General features: G+C 45.2%; 2 protein-coding genes across 2 annotated transcripts in view; both read right to left on the reverse strand.

The window, feature by feature from the left end:
- LOC107286187 (zinc finger protein 721-like) overlaps nt 1-16,297 on the reverse strand; it is a 109,131-nt gene extending 92,834 nt beyond the window's left edge. Inside the window, exons 1-2 of the mRNA XM_029283867.1 lie at nt 16,291-16,297; nt 13,951-14,656 (exon numbers count right to left, since the gene is read on the reverse strand). Of these exons, the coding sequence (XP_029139700.1) occupies nt 13,951-14,656; nt 16,291-16,297 (713 nt within the window). The remainder of the gene's footprint in view (nt 1-13,950; nt 14,657-16,290) is intronic.
- Nucleotides 16,298-17,731: 1,434 nt separating this feature from the next.
- Nucleotides 17,732-18,546, reverse strand: LOC114922479 (zinc finger protein 24-like). The gene has a single exon (XM_029283868.1). It carries the CDS (start codon nt 18,332-18,334, stop codon nt 17,732-17,734), a length of 603 nt encoding a protein of 200 aa, XP_029139701.1. The 5' UTR covers nt 18,335-18,546.
- Between the last annotated feature and the right edge of the window lie 847 nt (nt 18,547-19,393).

A 19,393-nucleotide genomic window follows, 5' to 3' on the forward strand; every position in this document is an offset into this window, starting at 1 on the left:
ATTATTATTATTATTATTATTATTATTATTATTATACTGACTAAGGGGCTGGAATAGATGCCCTCTAATGTCGCATCCAATTCTGTCATCCTATCTCCATTCCTAAGCCACTTATATAGGTAATCCTTGAGTTATAACCCCAGTGGAAGCCAGAATTAAGCAATGTGGACACTGCATCACCTGAGCTTATGAGCTCTTTACCATAGTTATTAAGCGAAGACGGCTTCCTTCATTAACATTGCTTGTTGCAAACTAGCTAGAAAAGTCATCAATGGTGATCATATCACCCTGGGATATTACAGCTGTCATAAATACATGCCAGTTTCCAAACATTTAAATTTTGATCATGTGACTGCAGGGATGCTGCAGTGATCCGGGATTACTTTTATTAGCACTTCCTATTGTTCCAGTTTAGGTGTTAGATATTCAGGTGTCCCATTTCCCTCTGGCCAATACAGTTGAGGAAGGGTGAATTTTGTAGATGCTACTTACAGTCAACATTACCTTGCAGTGAAAAAATAGAGCAATTTTGCCCATTTGAGCCAAATGCCAAAGAGCCGTGGTGGCGCAGTGGTTAGAATGCAGTATCGCAGACTAATTCTGCTGACTGCCAGCGGTTTGATCCTACTAGAAACCTACTAGATCCTGACTAGAAACCGGGAGACCAGGAGTTCTAGATCTGCCTTAGGCACCAAGCCAGTTGGGTGACCTTGGGCCTGTCATTCTTTCTCAGCCCTAGGAAACAGGCAAGGGCAAATCACATCTAAAAAACCTTGCCAAGAAAACTGCAGGAATTGTCCAGGCAATTGCCAGGAGTTAACACAGACTGGAAGGCACCACAAAGACCAAATAATCTCTCCCTCACCTCCCCCCCCTGCTCAAATTAATTACATATTTGTAATTTGTGGGTGCATGGATACATGGGAGACTTTCACTGAATTCCGAGGGATGTCTAATGAGACAATTCACTGATTAGGAGTTATCTAATCAATAAGATAACTTAATGATATATTGCCCGGGTTTGAGTTCACATTGTATTAACTGTGGTTTATTATAACATACTGTTGGTCTTCATCTCTTAAGGTGACGAGTGGAGAATCATGGATAAAAAAAAACCAAGTACAAACCAAAGATTTCACCGAGAAGGGAAGCCGTACAAATGCTCGGAGTGTGGAAAGGCCTTCATGACGAAGACGAATCTTATCACACACAAAACAACTCACGTAGCTGACAACCTGCATAAATGCCTGGAGTGTGGAAAGTGTTTCACCCAAAGTGCACAACTGAGTAGGCATCAAAAGACTCACACGGGAGAAAAACCGTACAAATGCCCCGAATGTGGGAAAAGCTTCATTTGGAAGACAAATTTAGAAAGACACCAGAGGACCCACACGGGGGAGAAGCCGTTTAAATGCTTGGAATGCGGGAAAAGGTTTGTTGAGAGTTCGGCCTTGATTACGCACCAAATTATTCACATGGAGGAGAAACCGTACAAATGTTTGGAATGTGGGAAGTGCTTCGCTTCAAATACACACCTGAGTGTGCATCAGAGAATGCATACAGGGGAGAAACCATACATGTGTTTAGAGTGCGGAAAGAGCTTCAGCGAGAGCAGTAATCTCGCTTCCCATCGGAGGACACATAGTGGAGAGAAACTCTCCAAATGTTTGGAGTGCGGAAAGGGTTTCAATTCAAAGAGACACCTCAGTGTCCATCAAAGAACTCATTCAGGCGAGAAACCCTATAAATGTTCAAAATGCGGAAAGAGTTTCAGCATGAGCAGTAATCTCGCTTCCCACCAGAGAATTCACACCGGTGAGAAACCCTACAAATGCCTGGAGTGCGGAAAACGTTTTACTCGCAGTTCTGATCTTATCAAACATCAAAAAATTCACACGGGAGAGAAGCCGTATAAATGCCCTGAGTGTGAAAAGTGTTTCGCTTGCAGTTCGGACCTGCTGAAGCACAAAAAAATTCACAGCGGCGAGAAGCCTCATAAATGCTCTGAGTGCGGGATAGGCTTTGCTCGCAGCTCTGACCTGATCAAACACAAAAAAATTCACACAGGAGAGAAGCCCCATAAGTGTTTGGAATGTGGAAAGGCCTTCATCTCAAGGACCAAACTGTGCCTGCACAAGCGAAACCACACAGGGGAGAGGCCGTTTCCATGCCTGGAGTGCGGCAAGTGTTTTATTCAAGTAGCCCAGCTAAACCGGCATCAAAAAACTCACACCGGAGAGAGGCCGTACAAATGTTTGGAATGCGGCCAAAGCTTCACGCAGAGTTCTTCTCTTACTACCCATCAGATCACTCACACGGGTGAGAAACCATACAAATGCTCAGCTTGTGAAAAGTGCTTCAGTTCGAGCACCCACTTACGGAGGCACGAAAGGACGCATACAGGAGAAAGGCCACATCAGTGCTCAGAATGTGGAAAGTGCTACAGCGAGCGTGCTGAACTAAGCCGACATCAGAGATCTCACAGTGGGAAGAAGCCGTATCAGTGTCTGGAATGTGGGAAAAGCTTTACTCAGAGTTCTTCACTTATTACCCATCAGATCACTCACACAGGAGAGAAACCCTATAAGTGTCTGGAATGCGCTAAGTGTTTCAGTTCAAACACACACTTGCGCAGACACCAACGAACGCATACAGGGGAAAGACCCTATAAATGCATAGAATGTGGAAAGTGCTTCACTTCCAATGCACATCTGTGTCGCCACGAGAGAACCCACACAAGGGAGAGACCGTACAAATGCCTGAAGTGCGGGAAAAGTTTCAATGTGAGCAGCAATCTCACTTCCCACCAGAGGATTCACACGGGCGAGAGGCGCTACAAGTGTTCGGAGTGCGGGAAGTGCTTCCTTCGCAGCTCTCACCTGATCATACACGAAAGGATTCACCGGGGAGAGAAGCCGTATAAATGCTCCGAGTGCGGAAAGTGCTTCATCACGAAGATCAACCTGAGCACCCATGAAAAAAATCACACGGGGGAGAAATTGTACAAATGCCTCGAGTGTGGGAAGTGTTTCAATTGGAACGCGCACCTCAGTACCCACCGGAGAACTCACACAGGCGAGAGACCTTACACGTGCTCGGTGTGCGGAAAAAGTTTCAGTGTGAGCAGCTCCCTTGTAACCCATCGTAGGATTCACACCGGGGAGAAGCCGTACAAATGTTTGGAATGTGGCAAGTGCTTCAGTTCTAACACACACCTTCGCCGGCATGAAAGAACTCACATAAAAGAGAGGCCCAGTGCATGCTGATAAGTGGGGTAAGAGGATTAGGGATAATGTTCAGGAATCACTAAATTCCTACCAGGAACATAGAAAAGGCTCGACTTGGCTTCGAGCCTCTTTCAAATTAAGCTCGAAGCTACGGTTTTCCCAGGAGTGATGCATGGCGATGAAAGTTGGACCATAAGGAAGGCTGAGTGCCAAAGAATTGACTCTTTTAAATTGTGGCATTGGAGAAGACTCTTGGACTGCAAGGAGGTCAAATCGGTGTATCCTAAAAGAAATCAACCCTGATTCTTCTTGGGAAGGACAGATATTGAAGCTGAAGCTCAAATATATTGGTCACTAAATGAGAAGAGGAGTTATAAATGAGAAGAGAGAAAGAGTGGAGTGATGTTAGAGAAGACTGAAGGCAAAAGGAGAAAAGTACAGCAGAGGATGAGATAGTGTCATAAGGAAAGAAATTGAAGAACATAAGAGTTCAGTGCTATAACATTTTAGCAGATTATGAATAAAATAGAATAAAGGAAGGGACTTTGAAGGTCTTCTAGTCTAACCCCCTGCTCAGGCAGGAAACCCTATACCATTTCAGACAAATGGTTGTCCAATCTCTGCTTAAAAACTTCCAGTGTTGGAGCATTCACAACTTCTGGAGGCATGTTGTTCCACTTATTAATTATTCCAATTGTCAGAAAATTTCTTCTTAGTTCAAGGCTGCTTCCCTTCTTGATTAATTTCCGTCCGTTGATTCTTGTCCTGCCTTCAGATCCTTTGAAGAATAGCTTGACTCCCTCTTCTTTGTAGCAATCCTGAGATATTGGAAGACCACTCTCATGTCACCCCTAGTCCTTCTCTTCATTAAATTAGACACACCCAACTCCAGCAACCATTCCTTATATGTTTTAGCCTCCAGTCCCCTAATCAGCTTTTTTGTTCTTCTCTGTACTCTTTCTAGAGTCAAAACATCTTTTTTACATCATGGTGACCAAAACTGGATGCAGTATTCCAAGTGCGGCCTTACCAAGGCATTATAAAGTGGTATTAACACTTCATGTGATCTTTATGGAATTATGGATTATGGAATGATGTGAATATACAATATCTTTGTGTTAGGCCTTTTACAAAGAACCACATAATACTGTGATTTGCAAGCTCATTCAGTGTCAACTGGATAACTGACATACTATGCGATTTTGTAAGATAGGTTGAGAATGATTGTATACCTATCACGTTCATCAGCCTCCAAGGGAGGCATCCTTCACAGTCGTTATATTAGTGACTCATTTGATGTGACTGCGAAACAGGAAATTCTAACTGTAAACTCTTGATATAATGGTTTATAAATTGTGAAAGGCATACTAGCTCTACTGTTGTGCATTATTTCAGCCCTATTTTAAATATATTGTCCAGTTGTTGGACGTGCATTTTAAATAATGTGGATACGAGAGGCCCTTGATGTTCTCTGAGCTTGGTTGTTTCCTTGCAGATGTTTCATTATCCAAACAAGGCACTATCATTAGTGCTATAATCCACATATAGTATGGATACATAATACCACATTCAGAGGTGGAGAATAAAGTTCACCAGGAGAACTGGACATGTAGTTCTCTTAAGAAAGAAAGCAAAAGGAACTTGGCATGTTCACCCTTCAGAGGTCGGGGTAGATCTGCTAGCCCTCTTCAGATACCTGAAAAGAGATGATTTAAGGACAGGATCTGTTGTCAGTGGAACAGTTTGCCTTCAGAAGTTATGGGTGTTCCATCACTGGAGGTCTTTAAGAAGATATTGGGCAGCCATTTGTCTGGAATGGTATAGAACAGGGTTGTCAAACGTGTCATGTCACATGACATGTGACGTATCGCAACTTTTTTCCCCTTGCTGGAGCTGGGGTGAGTGCGGCTTTTGCATGACGCATTCGGCCCACGGGCCGGCAGTTTGACACTCCTGGTATAGAGTCTCCAGCTTGAGCAAAGGGTTGGACTAGATGACCTCCAAGGTCCCTTCCGACTCTTGTTATTCTGTTATCACAAATATCAAATGATCTTGCTCAGTATTGCCTATACCGGTTGCTCTCGATGATGATCCATGAGGATATTCATGAAATCAATAAAGGAGAACATCTGTAGCTCAGGGTTGAAATGAGGGGTCAATAATAATAATAATAATAATAATAATAATAATAATAGTAATAATAATAATAATAAGGAGGTTGGAAGGGACCTTGGAGGTCATCTAGTCCAACCCCCTGCTCAGGCAGGAAACCCTATACCATTTCAGACAAATGGCTGTCCAGTTTCTTCTTCCAGTGTTGGAGCACACACCGCTTCTGGAGGCAGGTTGTTCCATTGGTTAATTGTTCTAACTGTCAGGAAGTTTCTCCTTAGTTCTAAGTTGCTTCTCTCCTTGATAGGTTTCCACCTGTTGCTTCTAGTCCTGCCTTCAGGCGCCTTAGAGAATAGCTTGACTCCCTCTTCTTTGGGGCAGCCCGAGATATTGGAACACTGCTATCATGTCCCCCCTCGTCCTTCTCTTCGTTAAACTAGACATGCCCAATTCCAGCAGCCGTTCCTTATATGCTTTAGCCTCCAGTCCCCTAATCATCTTTGTTGCTCTTCTCTGTACTCTTTCTAGAGTCTCAACATAATGGTCTCTGAGCTTGGTTTTCTTGCAGATGTTTCATTACCCATCAGTGCTAGCCTGCTAGCTTCCACTGCTAGTACTGATGTTCTCTAGTTTGGGTAATGAAACGTCTGCAACCAAACAACCAAGCTTAGAGAGCACCAATGACCCTTCATTCACGGAATCCCTTGTATGAGCATCAATCCAATCAGCCAGTCGATGAAGTTCAGTAACCAAAACATCTTCTTCTTCTTCTTGTGCCATATCCGTTATCGGATGTTGGCGATCCTGTTTTTATCAGCAGCCGCACGAAAAAGTGCTACTGAGTTTTGTTCAAACCAGTCCCTTAGATTTTGAAGCCACGATGTTCTTCTTCTGCCTGGACCTCATTTGCCTTCAACCTTTCCCTGGAGGATTAAATGGAGTATGCCATATTTTTCTGGGTGCCACATCACACGTGCGAAATATTCTAACTAAAACCTTATCAGCACAAATGAAATGCTGATAGGAAATGTTATAATTTTGACTCAAACCTTGCAAGCATCTTTCATCTCAAAGTGATGTGTGCAGGTAGTCCTCGGCTTACGACCACAACCGAGCCCAGAATTTATGTTGCCAAGTGAGAAATTGGCTAGGTGAGTTTTGCCCCATTTTTGCGACTTTTCTTGCCACATTTGTTAAGCGTATCACTCCAGTTGTCCCATTAGTGACACGGTTGTTAAGTGAACCTGGCTTCTTCCCCATTGACTTTGGTGGCCAAAGGGTCACATGACCCCCGGGACAATGCGACTGTCATAAATGTGAGTCAGTTGTCAGGCATCTGAATGTAAATCACGTGATCATGGGGACGCTGCAAGGATCATAAGTGTGAAAAATGGTCATAAGTCATTTTTTTTCCAATGCCTTTGTAACTTCGAGCAGTCACTAAACAAACTACCTTTTGGGGCTAAAATTTCTAGAAGGTTGATTCTGGTCCTGTTGAAGGTTAAGAGAAACTACCTTCCAGTAAAAGCAGTTTAGCATCGATAGCAGTTGCCTAGGGAAGTAGTAGGCTCCCTTTCCTGGGTGTGTGATAGTATATAAGAATCAGAATCAGAATCGAGCTGGAAGAGACCTTGGAGGTCTTCTAGTCCAGCCCCCTGCTTAATATAAGATAACCTTTATTGTCATTTTTTTTACTGTGGACACAATGGCACACATCAAAAATGAAATTTAGTTGCCCGTTCTCAAAGTGAAACACATACATGACACATACCTAAAACATACTATGTACAACCTATGTATAGACCCACACCCGTACATATACATACCAAATAAATATTAAATACTGTCCATCTTGAAAATATAACGGAAGGAGGAAGCTTGAGAGTTCACAAGGTTAATGCTGTATGACAGTGATGGCAATCCTTTTAGAGGCCGAGTGCCCAAACTGCAACCCAAAACCCACTTATTTATCATCGGGTGCCAGGTGGGTGTGGCCCACTAGGTGGGTGTGGCTGTGGTGGTCATTGCAGACTGGGTGGGTGTGGCCAAGGTGGGCATGGTCACCTTGATGTCGCTCGTGGGGAGGGATGCCTGTGGGGGCCAGGCAGGGTTGGGGGAGATCCAGGGGGTCTCTGGCAGGTGGGGTGGTGGGCAGGAGGCTCGTCCTGCGGGGTGAGGCGAGGCAGGGCGGGGGTGCCATTGTCGCAGGGCAAGGCAAGGCAGGGGCCGGGGCGGCTGCTGCCTGACACCATCAGCCCCCGTACACAGAGGCCAGTGAGCGCATGGGGGCCGACTGTCCATCAGCAGCCACAGTCTGCCGGCCCCTCGACCAGTGCATTCTGGGGCTCCGCAGCCTGCCACCAGCAATTCAGAGAAGTGCCCACAGAGAGATTCTGAGTGCCACCTCTGGCACGTGTGCCATAGGTTCGCCACCACTGCTGTATGGAATGAAACTATGGCTGAATCTGGATGTTCTGCTACGGATACCATGAAGCCTCCTCCCAGAAGGTAACAAGGAAAACAGGTCGTGAAGAGGACTCTGAGTTGAGTTTGGTAGCCATTTATTGTGGAGATTAGATTTGGAAAGAACCACTGAAGAGGTATCAATGGCTGTGTCCAACTTTATAGCTTTGTGTCCAGGTTGCTCTATGCCCAAAATTTATGTTGCTAAGTGAGAAATTTGTTGAGGGAGTTTTGCCCCAGTGTACGTCTTTTCTTCCCACATTTGTTAAGTGAACCACTGCAATTGTTAAGGTAGTAACACGGTTGTTGCGTGAATCTGGTTTCCCCATTGACTTTGCTCGTCAGAAGGCTGCGGAAGCTGATCACACGACCCCGGGACACTGCAACTGTCATATACGTGAGTTGTCAAGCATCCAAATGTAAATCACGTTACCATGGGGATGCTGCAACAGTCGTAAGTGTGAAAAAGGGTCATAAGTGATCTACATGCTCTAGTCAGGGTTACATGATCCAGAACAGTTGGAGCTTCGAACTGTCACTAAGCAGACTGTTGTAAGTCAAAGACCACCTCATTTGCCTTGGGCTCCAATTATTTCCTAAAAGTAGGCCTTGATTTACGACCATACATTTAGTGGCCATTGAAAATTATGATGGTACTGAAAAAAAGGGACTTATAATTACTTTTGACTTGTATTAAGAGAGCCTTTGTGACGCAGTGCTTAGAAAGCAGTATTGCTGGCTAATACTGCCGACTGCCAGCAGTTCGATTCTCATTGGCTCAAGGTTGACTCAGCCTGCCATCCTTCTGAGGTTGGTAAAATGCTGTGGGCAATAGGCTAACTCTTAAAACCGCTTAGAGAGGGCTGTAAAGCAGAGTTCCCCAATCTTTCCAGGTTAGCAGCCTGGAGGGGGGGGGGAAAGGGGATAGTTTTGTGGGAGGGGCAGGTGTTGCTCTTGTGAATGGAGCCAAGAGCACCCACGATGCCTCACGCAAGTGAGGCCTCGCGTTTTGTGATGCTCATGTGAGTAGGGCCACAAGCACATGCAACACTTCCACAAGTGAGGCCCCAAGTGCCCGCGATGCTCATGCAAGTGAAGCCCCAAGTGCCCATGATACTCACATGAGGCCCCAAGCACCCATGATGCTTGCACAAGTGGTGCTGTATGCACACCCGTGTGCATCAGCCACTCAGGCAGCCCAGTGGTGAATAGGCCACGGACCGGTAGTGGGCCATGGCCCACAGGTTGGGGACCCCTGCTGTAAAACACGGAAGCGGTATATAATAATAACAACAACAATAACAACAATAATAAAAGTTGGAAGGGACCTTGGAGGTCATCTAGTCCAACCCCCTGCTCAGGCAGGAAACCCTATACCATTTCAGACAAATGGCTGTCCAGTCTCTTCTCAGAAACTTCCAGTGTTGGAGCATTCACCGCTTCTAGAGGCAGGTTGTTCCACTGATTAATTGTTCTCACTGTCTTTACTGTCCTCTTCAGTAAACTAGACATCCACAATTCCAGCAACTGTTCTTTATATGTTTTAGCCTCCAGGCCCCCTAATCATATTTGTTGCTCTTCTCTGCACTCTTTCTAGAGTCTCAACATCTTTTTTTACATTGTGGTGACCAAAACTGGATGCAGTATTCCAAGTGTGGCCTTACCAAGGCATTGTAAAGTGGTATTAACACTGCATGTGATCTTGATTCTATCCCTCTGTTAATGCAGCCCAGCACTGTGTTGGCCTTTTTGGCAGGTGCAGCACACTGCTGGCTCATATTTAAGTGATTGTCCACCAGGACTCCAAGATCCCTCTCACAGTTACTACTATTGAGCAATACCTATACTATACCTGTATATTTGGTTTTTCTTGCCTAAATGTAGAACCTTACTTTTTTCACCATTGAATTTCATTTTGTTAGATAGCGCCCAGTGTTCAAATCTGTCCAGATCCTCCTGTATCTTAAGCCTGTCTTCTGGAGTGTTGGCTGTTCCTGCCAGCTTGGTGTTGTCTGCAAATTTGATGAGTTCCCCATTTATCCCCTCGTCCAAATTGTTGATGAAGATATTGAAGAGCTCTGGGCCCAGAACAGAGCCCTGGGGCACCCCACTACACATTTCCAGCTCCATTGAGGACCACACGCTGAGTACAGCCAGTCAGCCAGCTATGAATCCATCTGGTGGTGATGCTGTCTAACCCACATTTTTCTCTTATCAAGTAGTAGGTTGTGATCTACTTTATCAAATGCCTTACTGAAGTCCAAGTAAATTATATCCACAGCATTCCTCTGGTCCATTAATTTTGTCACTTGGTCAAAGAATGCAATAAGATTTGTCTGGCATGATCTGTTTTTGACAAACCCAAGTTGGCTTTTAGTAATGACTTTGTTTGCCTCTAGGTGTTCGCTGATTCGTTGATTATTTTTTCCAGAATCTTCCCAGGTATTGAGGTCAGGCTGATAGGTCTGTAATTTCCTGGATCTACTTTTTCCCTTTTTTGAAGATGGGAACTACATCAGCTCTTTTCCAGTCCTCTGGTAGTTCCCCAGTGCTCCAGGATCTTTGGAAAATATAGTTCAGTGGTTCTGAGATCACATCTGCCAGTTCCTTGAGAACCTTGGGGTGTAATCCATCTGGTCCTGGTGATTTGAACTCGTCTAGGCTGGACAGGTGCTCATTTTCTTGCCTATCTTGTGTTTCTAATCTGTTTTTTATGGTATTGTTTTTGATAGGTTGGACTGTTTTTTCCCTTTGTGTTATAAGTGTTTGTGCTATTGCTATTTACAATGGTCACAACATCCTGTGGTTGTGTGATTGTCATTTGTGACCTCCTTAGTCAGGTTCCAACAAGCAGAGTCAATGGGGATGTTGGTAGGGAACGTTGCAAGTTGTGGTCACGTGATGGTTTCACTTAGTGACCACTATGATTTGCTTAACTACAGCACAAAAAGTGGTAAAATCAGGAGCCATCCTGTGATGCCTCACCTAGCGACAAATTTTTCAGTCCCGATTGTCATTGTAAGTCGAGAAACCCATATTGCTGATTTAGTTAACATGGTTTGATGGATTCTGTGTCACGGCTTATGCTAGGTAAGAAATAGTAAGTGAAAATTCTTGGGGCGTTGTTTTCTTTTTTTAAAAAAATAATGTTTCAATAAAACAGCACAGAAAATGTCCTTATGAAAAAGGGCCTGTCGACTGTCCCAATATGTTAGCCAGCAAAAGAAACTCCTGTGACTTTTTTTTTTTCTCTCCAAGAGAAAAAAACTGAACAATGTGGGTACAGAAGTGGAAAAGCCAGTTCTAACATTTCGCGCACAAAAAGCATAGTAGCACTTAGACTTATATACCGCTACACAGAGCTTCACAGCCTTCTCTAAATGGTTTTACAGAGTCGGCATATTGCCCTCAACAATCTGAGTCCTCATTTTTACCAATCTCGGAACCTTGAGCCGGTGAGGATCGAACTGCTGGCAGCCGGCAGTCAGCAGAAGTAGCCTGCAGTACTGCATTCTAACCACTGCACCACCATGGCACTATGGCTAAATCCCCCCCCCCAAAAAAAACCCATGGTCCTTTCTCTACACCAATCAGTTGTACCTCAGTTGTTATGAGAACGATGTTTGGCTTGGACATTCTCAGAGTGGTGACCTTTCGGGGGGGTTGGAAGTGTCTCAGGCTTCCAGGCAGCACACTTGCATTCCAGAGTTTCCCTCCCAAACCACCCTCATGTTCCAGTGCCTTCCCTCCCACTTTCCATTATTGTTGTCTGGTTGCGAGCATGCTGCGTAGCGAGTCAGCCATGACAGTTGGGTTACTTTAAGACTTTCTGAGCAATAAAGTGGCTTGAAATTACAACAGAATAGTACACTGGGGGACATACGCCTCTTCCGCCGAGCCCTAAAGACCTATCTGTTCCAAGAGGCCAGTCTGGCATAAATCTGAAACTCTACAATTTTAAATTGGGTATAATTTTATATTATTATAGTGGGTTTTAGGACAGGACAAATAATTTAATTAGTTTTAAATATTTTTAAATATTATGGTATTGCTGTTTTATTAATGTGCCTGTTCACTGCCCTGAGTCCAGCAAGGGAGAAGGGCGGTATATAAATCAAATAAATTTGAATTTGAATTTTACACAGCAAAATAGAATAACAGAGTTGGAAGGAATCTTGTAGGTCATCTAGTCCAACCCCTCCCCAAGCAGGAGACCTTACACCAGTGATGGCGTAAGGTCTCCTGCCCAAACTGCAACCCAAAACCCACTTATGCATCAAGTGCCAGGTGGGTGTGGCCCATTGGCTGGGTGTGGCCAATTGGGTGGGCGTGGCTGCAGTGGTAATGGCAGACTGGGTGGGACTAAAAAGTTCAATCAATCCCAACTTTGCAAGAACTTTTTTTCCCTGCGAGTTGAAATTGACTGATTGAACCTTCTTTTTTTTTTGCACATGGCGGTGGAGGCCTAAAGCGAAAAGGTTTTATAAAACCCAGCTGAAGGCCTAGGACTGGGGCGACGACGCGCGTGTCCACAGAGAGGGCTCTGAGTGCCGCCTCTGGCACCCGTGCCATAGGTTCACCACCACTGCCCTATACCATTTCTGACAAACGGCAGTCCAGCCTCTTCTTGAAAGCTTCCAGTGATGAATCTCCCACAACATCTGAAAGCAAACTGTTCCATTGGTTGATTGTTCTCAGTCAGGAAATTTCTCCTTATTTCTAGCTTGAATCTCTCCTTGATCAGTTTCCATCCGTTATTGCTTGGCTGGCTTTCGGGTGCTTTGGAAAATAGGTTGATCCCTTCCTCTGTGACAGCGCCTCAAATATTGGAATACTGCTATCATGTCTCCCCTGGTCCTTCTCTTCAGTAGACTAGCCATGCCCAGTTCATGTAACCGTTCTTCATGTGTTTTAGCCTCCAGTCCCCTGATCATCTTTGTTGCTCTTCTCTGCAATTTTTCTAGAGGGTCAAAAAATTTTATAGCGTGGAGACCAAAACTGGATGCAGTATTCTAGGCATGGTCTTACTGAGGCTTTATAGAGTGTTATTAATACCTCACATGAGCTTGATTGAATCCCTCTGTTAATGCAACTTAGGATTGCATTGGCTTCCGCCACACACTTTGGACTAACAATAACAATAATTAACAAATCCAGATCTGTTTTTCCCCATGTTTCCACTTTTTTAAGTAAAAAATGTCTGGGTTTTGTGTGGTTTTTTTTCTCCAAGCAATAATAATGGTTCAACCTGGGAGGGGTTTGTAAGAGAGGTCAGTTTTTGGAATATCCCAAAGATGCTTTTTCATGAGGCAACTGGACTTTCTTGTTTTTCTTTGAAGAGGTTTCGCTTCTCACCCAAGAAGCTTCTTCAGTTGTGACTGGATGGTGGGGAATGGAAAGATTTATACTCCTTGCAGACAGCTGGTCATTTGCATTTTTTTTAGAAAGTCGTTGAGGTCACTTGGGGGTTTATCTGTGTCCTCAACCCATTTGCACACTCAGGTGACCTTGAGGACTCAGACAAACCTCCAAGTGGCCTCAACGACTCTCTAAAAGAAGGCAAATGACCAGCTGTCTGCAAGGAATACAAATCCTTCCATTCCCCACCATCCGGTCAGAGCTGAAGTTTCTTGGATAAGAAATGAAACATCTTCAAAGAAAACAAGAAAGTCCAGTTGCTGCCTGAAAAAGCACCTTTGCGACACCAGCCATTGCATGCCTTTCTTGTCTTCAAGCATAACAACCACTTTCTAGCAGCTGCAGAAGTGAGAGAACCCCAAACCCTATGTGACAAAAACAGGTCCTGAAAGCAGGAAATGACGTTAAGGAAATTGAATTATTATTATTTTTTTGACAAAGATGACGAGGACGGAGCATATGAAGGAAAAGGGCAGTCAGGCATGTAAATTTATTTCTCATGAATGAAGGTGAACATATATATCCCAGGATGAAGTTGAAGGATACAATCTGTATCCCGGTGACCCAACCAAATTAGATCCAGATTATTTCCTTGGCCGTTTGTCAGTCCTCTCCCCAAGGGTGAACCCGTCAGCTGACGTCGAAACTTTCCCCGTCTTCTGCCTGCTTGTAGGATGTCTTTCCCAGATGAATTCTGCGATGACTGTTGAGGTGGACCTTCTGAATGAACTTTTTCCCGCAGACTAGGCAGACGTGGGGCTTCTCTCCCGTGTGGATCCTCTGGTGCCGATTGCAGTGAGATCTATAACTGAACTGTTTCCCGCAGTGCAGGCATTTGTAGGGTCTCTCGCCGGTGTGGCTTCGGTGATGAACGATGAGACCCCACCTTTCAAAGAAACGCTTGCCACAAACCTCGCATTTGTACAGTTTCTCCTGCGTGTGACTCCTTCGGTGACGGTTGAGGTCGGAGCCCCGCATGAACCGTTTCCGGCAGTCGGGGCATTCGTGAGGCCTCTCCCCCTTGTGGGTTCGCCGGTGAGTGATGAGATCTGAACTGCAGAGGAAGGATTTTCCGCAAATCAAACACTTGTTCTGGGTTTTCCCTCCAGCGAGGGCCCTCTGGTTGAGGACACGGCTTGGGCTAGAGATTTTCCTAAAGATATTAGAGCTTCGCTGTCTCTTGCTGGGTTGGCGAGTCCCCAGCTGGCCTGCACGTTCACGGGCATCTTTGCAATCACCTTCACAAGGCCTGGCTTTGTCCATTTCCTTGGTGGACTGCCTCCTGTTTCTCTGATTGTGATCCTTGGAGGTGTTTTCCTGTATGTTACTTGAGATGGTCTGTTCAGCATTTCCTTCGGACAGGACAGACAGATCCCCTTGACCTGCATCTTCTGTGGTGTATTTTTCCTCTTCCACTATCACCGGACACCATTTGTCTGCTAACACAATGAGAAATGTTAGGAGAAACTTTAGAGATCAAAATTGAGGGTTTTTTTGGGGGGGGGGGGGTCGAGGGTGTGCTTTCGAGCCAGGGGACTGGAAGCTAAAACATATAAGGAACGGTTGCTGGAATTGGGTATATCTAGTTTAATGAAGAGAAGGGCTACGGGTGACATGATAGCAGTGTTACAATATCTCGGGCTGCCACAAAGAAGAGGGAGTCAAGCTATTCTCCAAAGCGCCTGAAGGCAGGACAAGAAGCAACGGATGGAAACTAACCAAAGAGAGAAGCAACCTAGAACTAAGGAGAAATTTCCTGACAGTTAGAACAATTAATCAGAGGAACAACTTGCCTCCAGAAGTTGTGCATGCTCCAACACTGGAAGTTTTTAAGCAGAGATTGGACAACCATTTGTCTGAAATAATCTTCTAGTCCAACCCCCTGCTCAGGCAGGAAACCCTATACCATTTCAGACAAATGGCTGTCCAGTCTCTTTTTCAAAACTTCCAAAACATCAAGGGAAGATGATTTTTTGAATTTTTGCACCATTCTAGGAAGGTGCAAGTGATAATAGAATAAAATATAGAATAGAGGAATAGGAATAGAATAGGGGAATACGAACAGGAACAGGAATAGAATCGAATGGAATCGAATAGAACAGAGGAATATGAATAGGAACAGGATGGAATGGAATGGAATAGAATAGAATAACAAAGTTGGAAGGGACCTTGGAGGTCTTCTAGTCAAACCCCCTGCTCAAGCAGGATACCATTTCAGACAAATGGCTGTCCACTCTCTTCTGAATGTTACACAATTTTTGTTTCTAAGCTGCGGTGGGCCTCCTGGATGAATCTAGGGAGAGCCCACAGTCTCCCCCCAAAGTTTCCTCATATCAAATACAGGTAGTCCTCAACTTACGACCTCAATTCAGCCCAATTTTTTTCTTTCTTAAGCGAAACGTTTGTTAAGTGAGTTTCACTCCATTTTACCACCTTTCTTGCCCCAGTTGTTAAAAGCATCACTGCAGTTGTTAAGTGAGCAACGTGGTTGTTAAGTGGCTTACCCCATTGACTTTGCGTGTCAGAAGGTCGCACAAGGGGATCCCCTGACCGCGGGACACAGCAACTGTCCTAAATATGAGTCAGTTGCCAAGTGTCTGAATTTTGATCACATGACCACGGGGAGGCTGCAACAGTTGTAAGCGTGAAAAACGGTCGTGTGAAAAATTGTTCCACTGCTTAATTGTGCTCACTGTCAGGAAACTTCTCCTCAATTCTGGGTTGCTTCTCTCCTTGATTAGTTTCCATCCATTGCTTCTTGTCCTGCCCTCAGGTGCTTTCGAGAAGAGGTTGACCCCCCCGTTCTTTGGGGCAGCCCCTGAGATACTGGAACGTCGCTATCATGTCCCCCCTCGTCCTTCTCTTCATTAAACTAGACATACCCAATTCCAGCAACCGTTCCTTATAAGCTTTAGCCTCCAGTCCCCTAATCATCTATCTTTGTTGCTCTTCTCTGTACTCTCCTTCCAGCTCAAGACACTCGTCTCCAACCAGACTCCAGATGGGAAGGGGAGCATCTCGGGCTATGTCCAGCGATGGCTCCAAAGAAGGAGAAGGTCTCCCTGCTTACCGACCATCTGGGCCTCAGCCTCTTCTTCTGCCTTGATTTGTGGGCACCCCTGCCTCTCTTCACTGTCTGACGGAGGCTGGATCCCCAGGGAACGATACGAGTCCACTACTGCCTCTTCCTCCGACGGGGCCTGCAGCAAAAGAGGCCTTTGTCAGAACACGTGTCCCAGGGCATGGACCAAACTGACGGGCATAAGTCAAGGGCTGAGCCGCCATCTTTTCCTGTGGGGGGGTGAGAGACTGTCTTCTATGGAGAACAACAAATGGCTCAACAATGGCTACGCTAAACCTTTGTGGGGCTCCAGCCAAAGTTGCAGATTATCATGAGGTAAATGGATATATAATAAATAACTAAGTAGTCCTCGTCTTAAGACCACAACGAAGTCAAAATTTCTGTTGCTCGCTGAGACCTCTGTTGGGTCAGTTTTGCCCCATTTTATGAGCTTTCTGGCCATGGTTGTGAAGTGAATCACTTCAGTTGTTAAATGAGTAACACGGTTGTGAAGTGAATCTGGCTTTCCCTTGAACTTTTCTTGTCAGAAGGTCGCAAAAGTGGTCACATGACCCTGGGACACTGCAACTGTCATAAATACGAGTCAGTTGCCAAACGTCTGAACTTTGATCACACATCATGGGGATGCTGCAGTGGTTGTTAAGTGTGGAAAATGGGGATGAGTCACTTTTTTCAAGGTCATTGTAACTTCCAACGGTCACTAAATGAACTGTTCTAAGTGGAGGACTACAAGTATTCCAAGTGGCTCACATGGATCTATGTGGAAGTGCCCAAAGTCTAACTTTCTGGAGCTAACTAGGTTTGAAATTGGAACTGCTACAGATCAGTTGCTCAAATTGTTGTAACCATTACCCATTCAATAATCTTGTTAAAGAAGACTTGGACAAGATGTTGGCTGCCCTTGACCTCAACTAACCTCACAACTCACAACTTTTGGAGGCAGGTTGTTCCACTGATTAATTGTTCTAATTGACAAGAAATTTCTCCTTAGTTCTAGGTTGCTTCTCTCTTTGAACAGTTTCCATCCATTGTTTCTTGTCCTGCTTGAATAGTTGGACTCCCTCTTCTTTGTGGCAACCCTGAGATATTGGAACACGGCTAATGTCACCCCTCATCCTTCTCTTCATTAAACTAGACATACCCAATTCCAGCAACCGTTCTTCATATGTTTTAGCTTCCAGTCCCCTAATCATCTTTGCTGCTCTTCTCTGTACTTTTTCTAGAGTCTCAACATCTTTTTTACATCATGGCGACCAAAACTGGATGCAGTATTGCTAGTGTGGCCTTACCAAGGCATTGCAAAGTGGTATTAATACTTCACGTGATCTTGATTCTATCCCTCTGTTCATGCAGCCTAGAACCTCAGATCTCTCTTTCAAATCTTGGAATAATCCCTGTCAATTCAGGTCAAACCCTGGGCACCATGAGGTCACACCCTCACCTGTTGTTCTTCTGCCTTGGTGTATCGCTGCACGTTCAGGTATTCCTCCGCCAGACCCACCGCCTGGGAGCAGTTCTCGGGGTCCCGCTCCCTCACCCAATTCTGCACTTCTTGGGGCAGGATGTCCAGCAGCTGCTCCAGCACCAGGGTCTCCAGGATCTGCTCCTTGGAGAGTCTCTCCACCTTCAGCCACTCATGGCAAAGCGCCTGCAGCCGGCTGTATGCCCCCCGCGGACCCTCAGCCTCCTGGTAGCAGAAACACCGGAAGCGTTGGCGCTGCTTCTCCCGGTTCAGGATGTCTCCAAACAAGATGGCTGCCTTCACTTTCCCATAATCCTCTTGGTCTGGCCTTGACAGCCGGCGATAAGCTTGCTCAGCTTCTCCTCGGAGGGCGGGCAGCAACCTGGATGCCCACTCCTCTGTGGGCCACTGGCAGGCCTGGGCCACCTGCTCGAAGGAGCCAAGGAAGGCCTTGACGTTGTCCCACGGCCAGGGCTCCTTGGGCATGGTAGGGCCAACCTCCCACTGGGCCTCACCATGAGGAAGGAGACCTTCACCTGGTTCCTCTTTCACCTGAGGATGGGTCGCCATCCTTCGCAGACCCTCCCAGATGCTCTCGGTCTGGATGATGGAAGGGACCCTCCCCACTCTCTGCAAACTCTCAGCTGTCTAGGCTGAGTTTGTTTCTTCCAGCTTCATCCCTGTTTGCTGGTCTCACAAAGATGGCGGCTCTGTAGCAAAATCCGCCAGATTGCACTGCTGGTTGTGGTGGTGGAAAGTACTTGAAGACGCCTGAAGTTTCCTAATGTGATGTGACAAGCAGCTTCCTGCCAAAAAAAAAAAAAAAAAGCCAAAAATACATTAAGCCACAATGTGATCACTTTGGGGCTTAGTAGGTTTCAGCTGTCCCCATTGTGGTTTATTTATACCATGCTTGCATGACCTGATAGGTAAGTGGCCAATAAGTGATTAAAAAAGGTCAAGTGGCCAATAAATAATTAAGCAAAATAAAACTATTTTATTTGCCTGTATGCTTCCTCTCCATTATGAAGCGCCACCAAAGGCTAACAGAAAGAAAAGCAGATCTTTTTCTGTTATTTAATCTTGACATTCTAATTCCTACTTTTTCTCCCCACTGGGTTATGTTAGGGGGCGGGCATAATAATGGCAATATATTGACTAATGGAGCCTCTGTGTTAAAAAGGAGTCTACCTTTGATATCCATCTCTGGAGGGCAAATGGAGGAGTTCTTAGGATTCCCACTGTTGGAAACTGCTACAGAGACATTTACATTTCTACCACCGCTCTACTCTTACAGTTTTGCGGATCTATTTACAAGTAAATCCAGTTTCATTCAATGAGAGTTATGTTTTAGTTAGGACTACATGGTGCAATATACTGCAGTACACGACCACAGGAAAGGGATAGCTGCAATCTAATTTAGGGACTTTCCACTGTCCATGCCAGATGGGGACACTTGAGCTATTACTCAATCCACTTTCGACAATCTCAAAAGCTAAGCAGGGTTGGTTTTGATTAATGTTTAGACAGGAGACCACCAGGAAATTAAAAAACCAAGCAAATTGGAATGATGCATCGGTTTGTTCCTGACCCATCCAGGATTATTTTCCCCCTCCCAGTGGAGGTCAT

The sequence above is a fragment of the Protobothrops mucrosquamatus genome, unplaced genomic scaffold (genome assembly GCF_001527695.2).
Source record: "Protobothrops mucrosquamatus isolate PMUCROS unplaced genomic scaffold, P.Mucros_1.0 scaffold258, whole genome shotgun sequence".
Lineage (NCBI taxonomy): Eukaryota > Metazoa > Chordata > Lepidosauria > Squamata > Viperidae > Protobothrops > Protobothrops mucrosquamatus.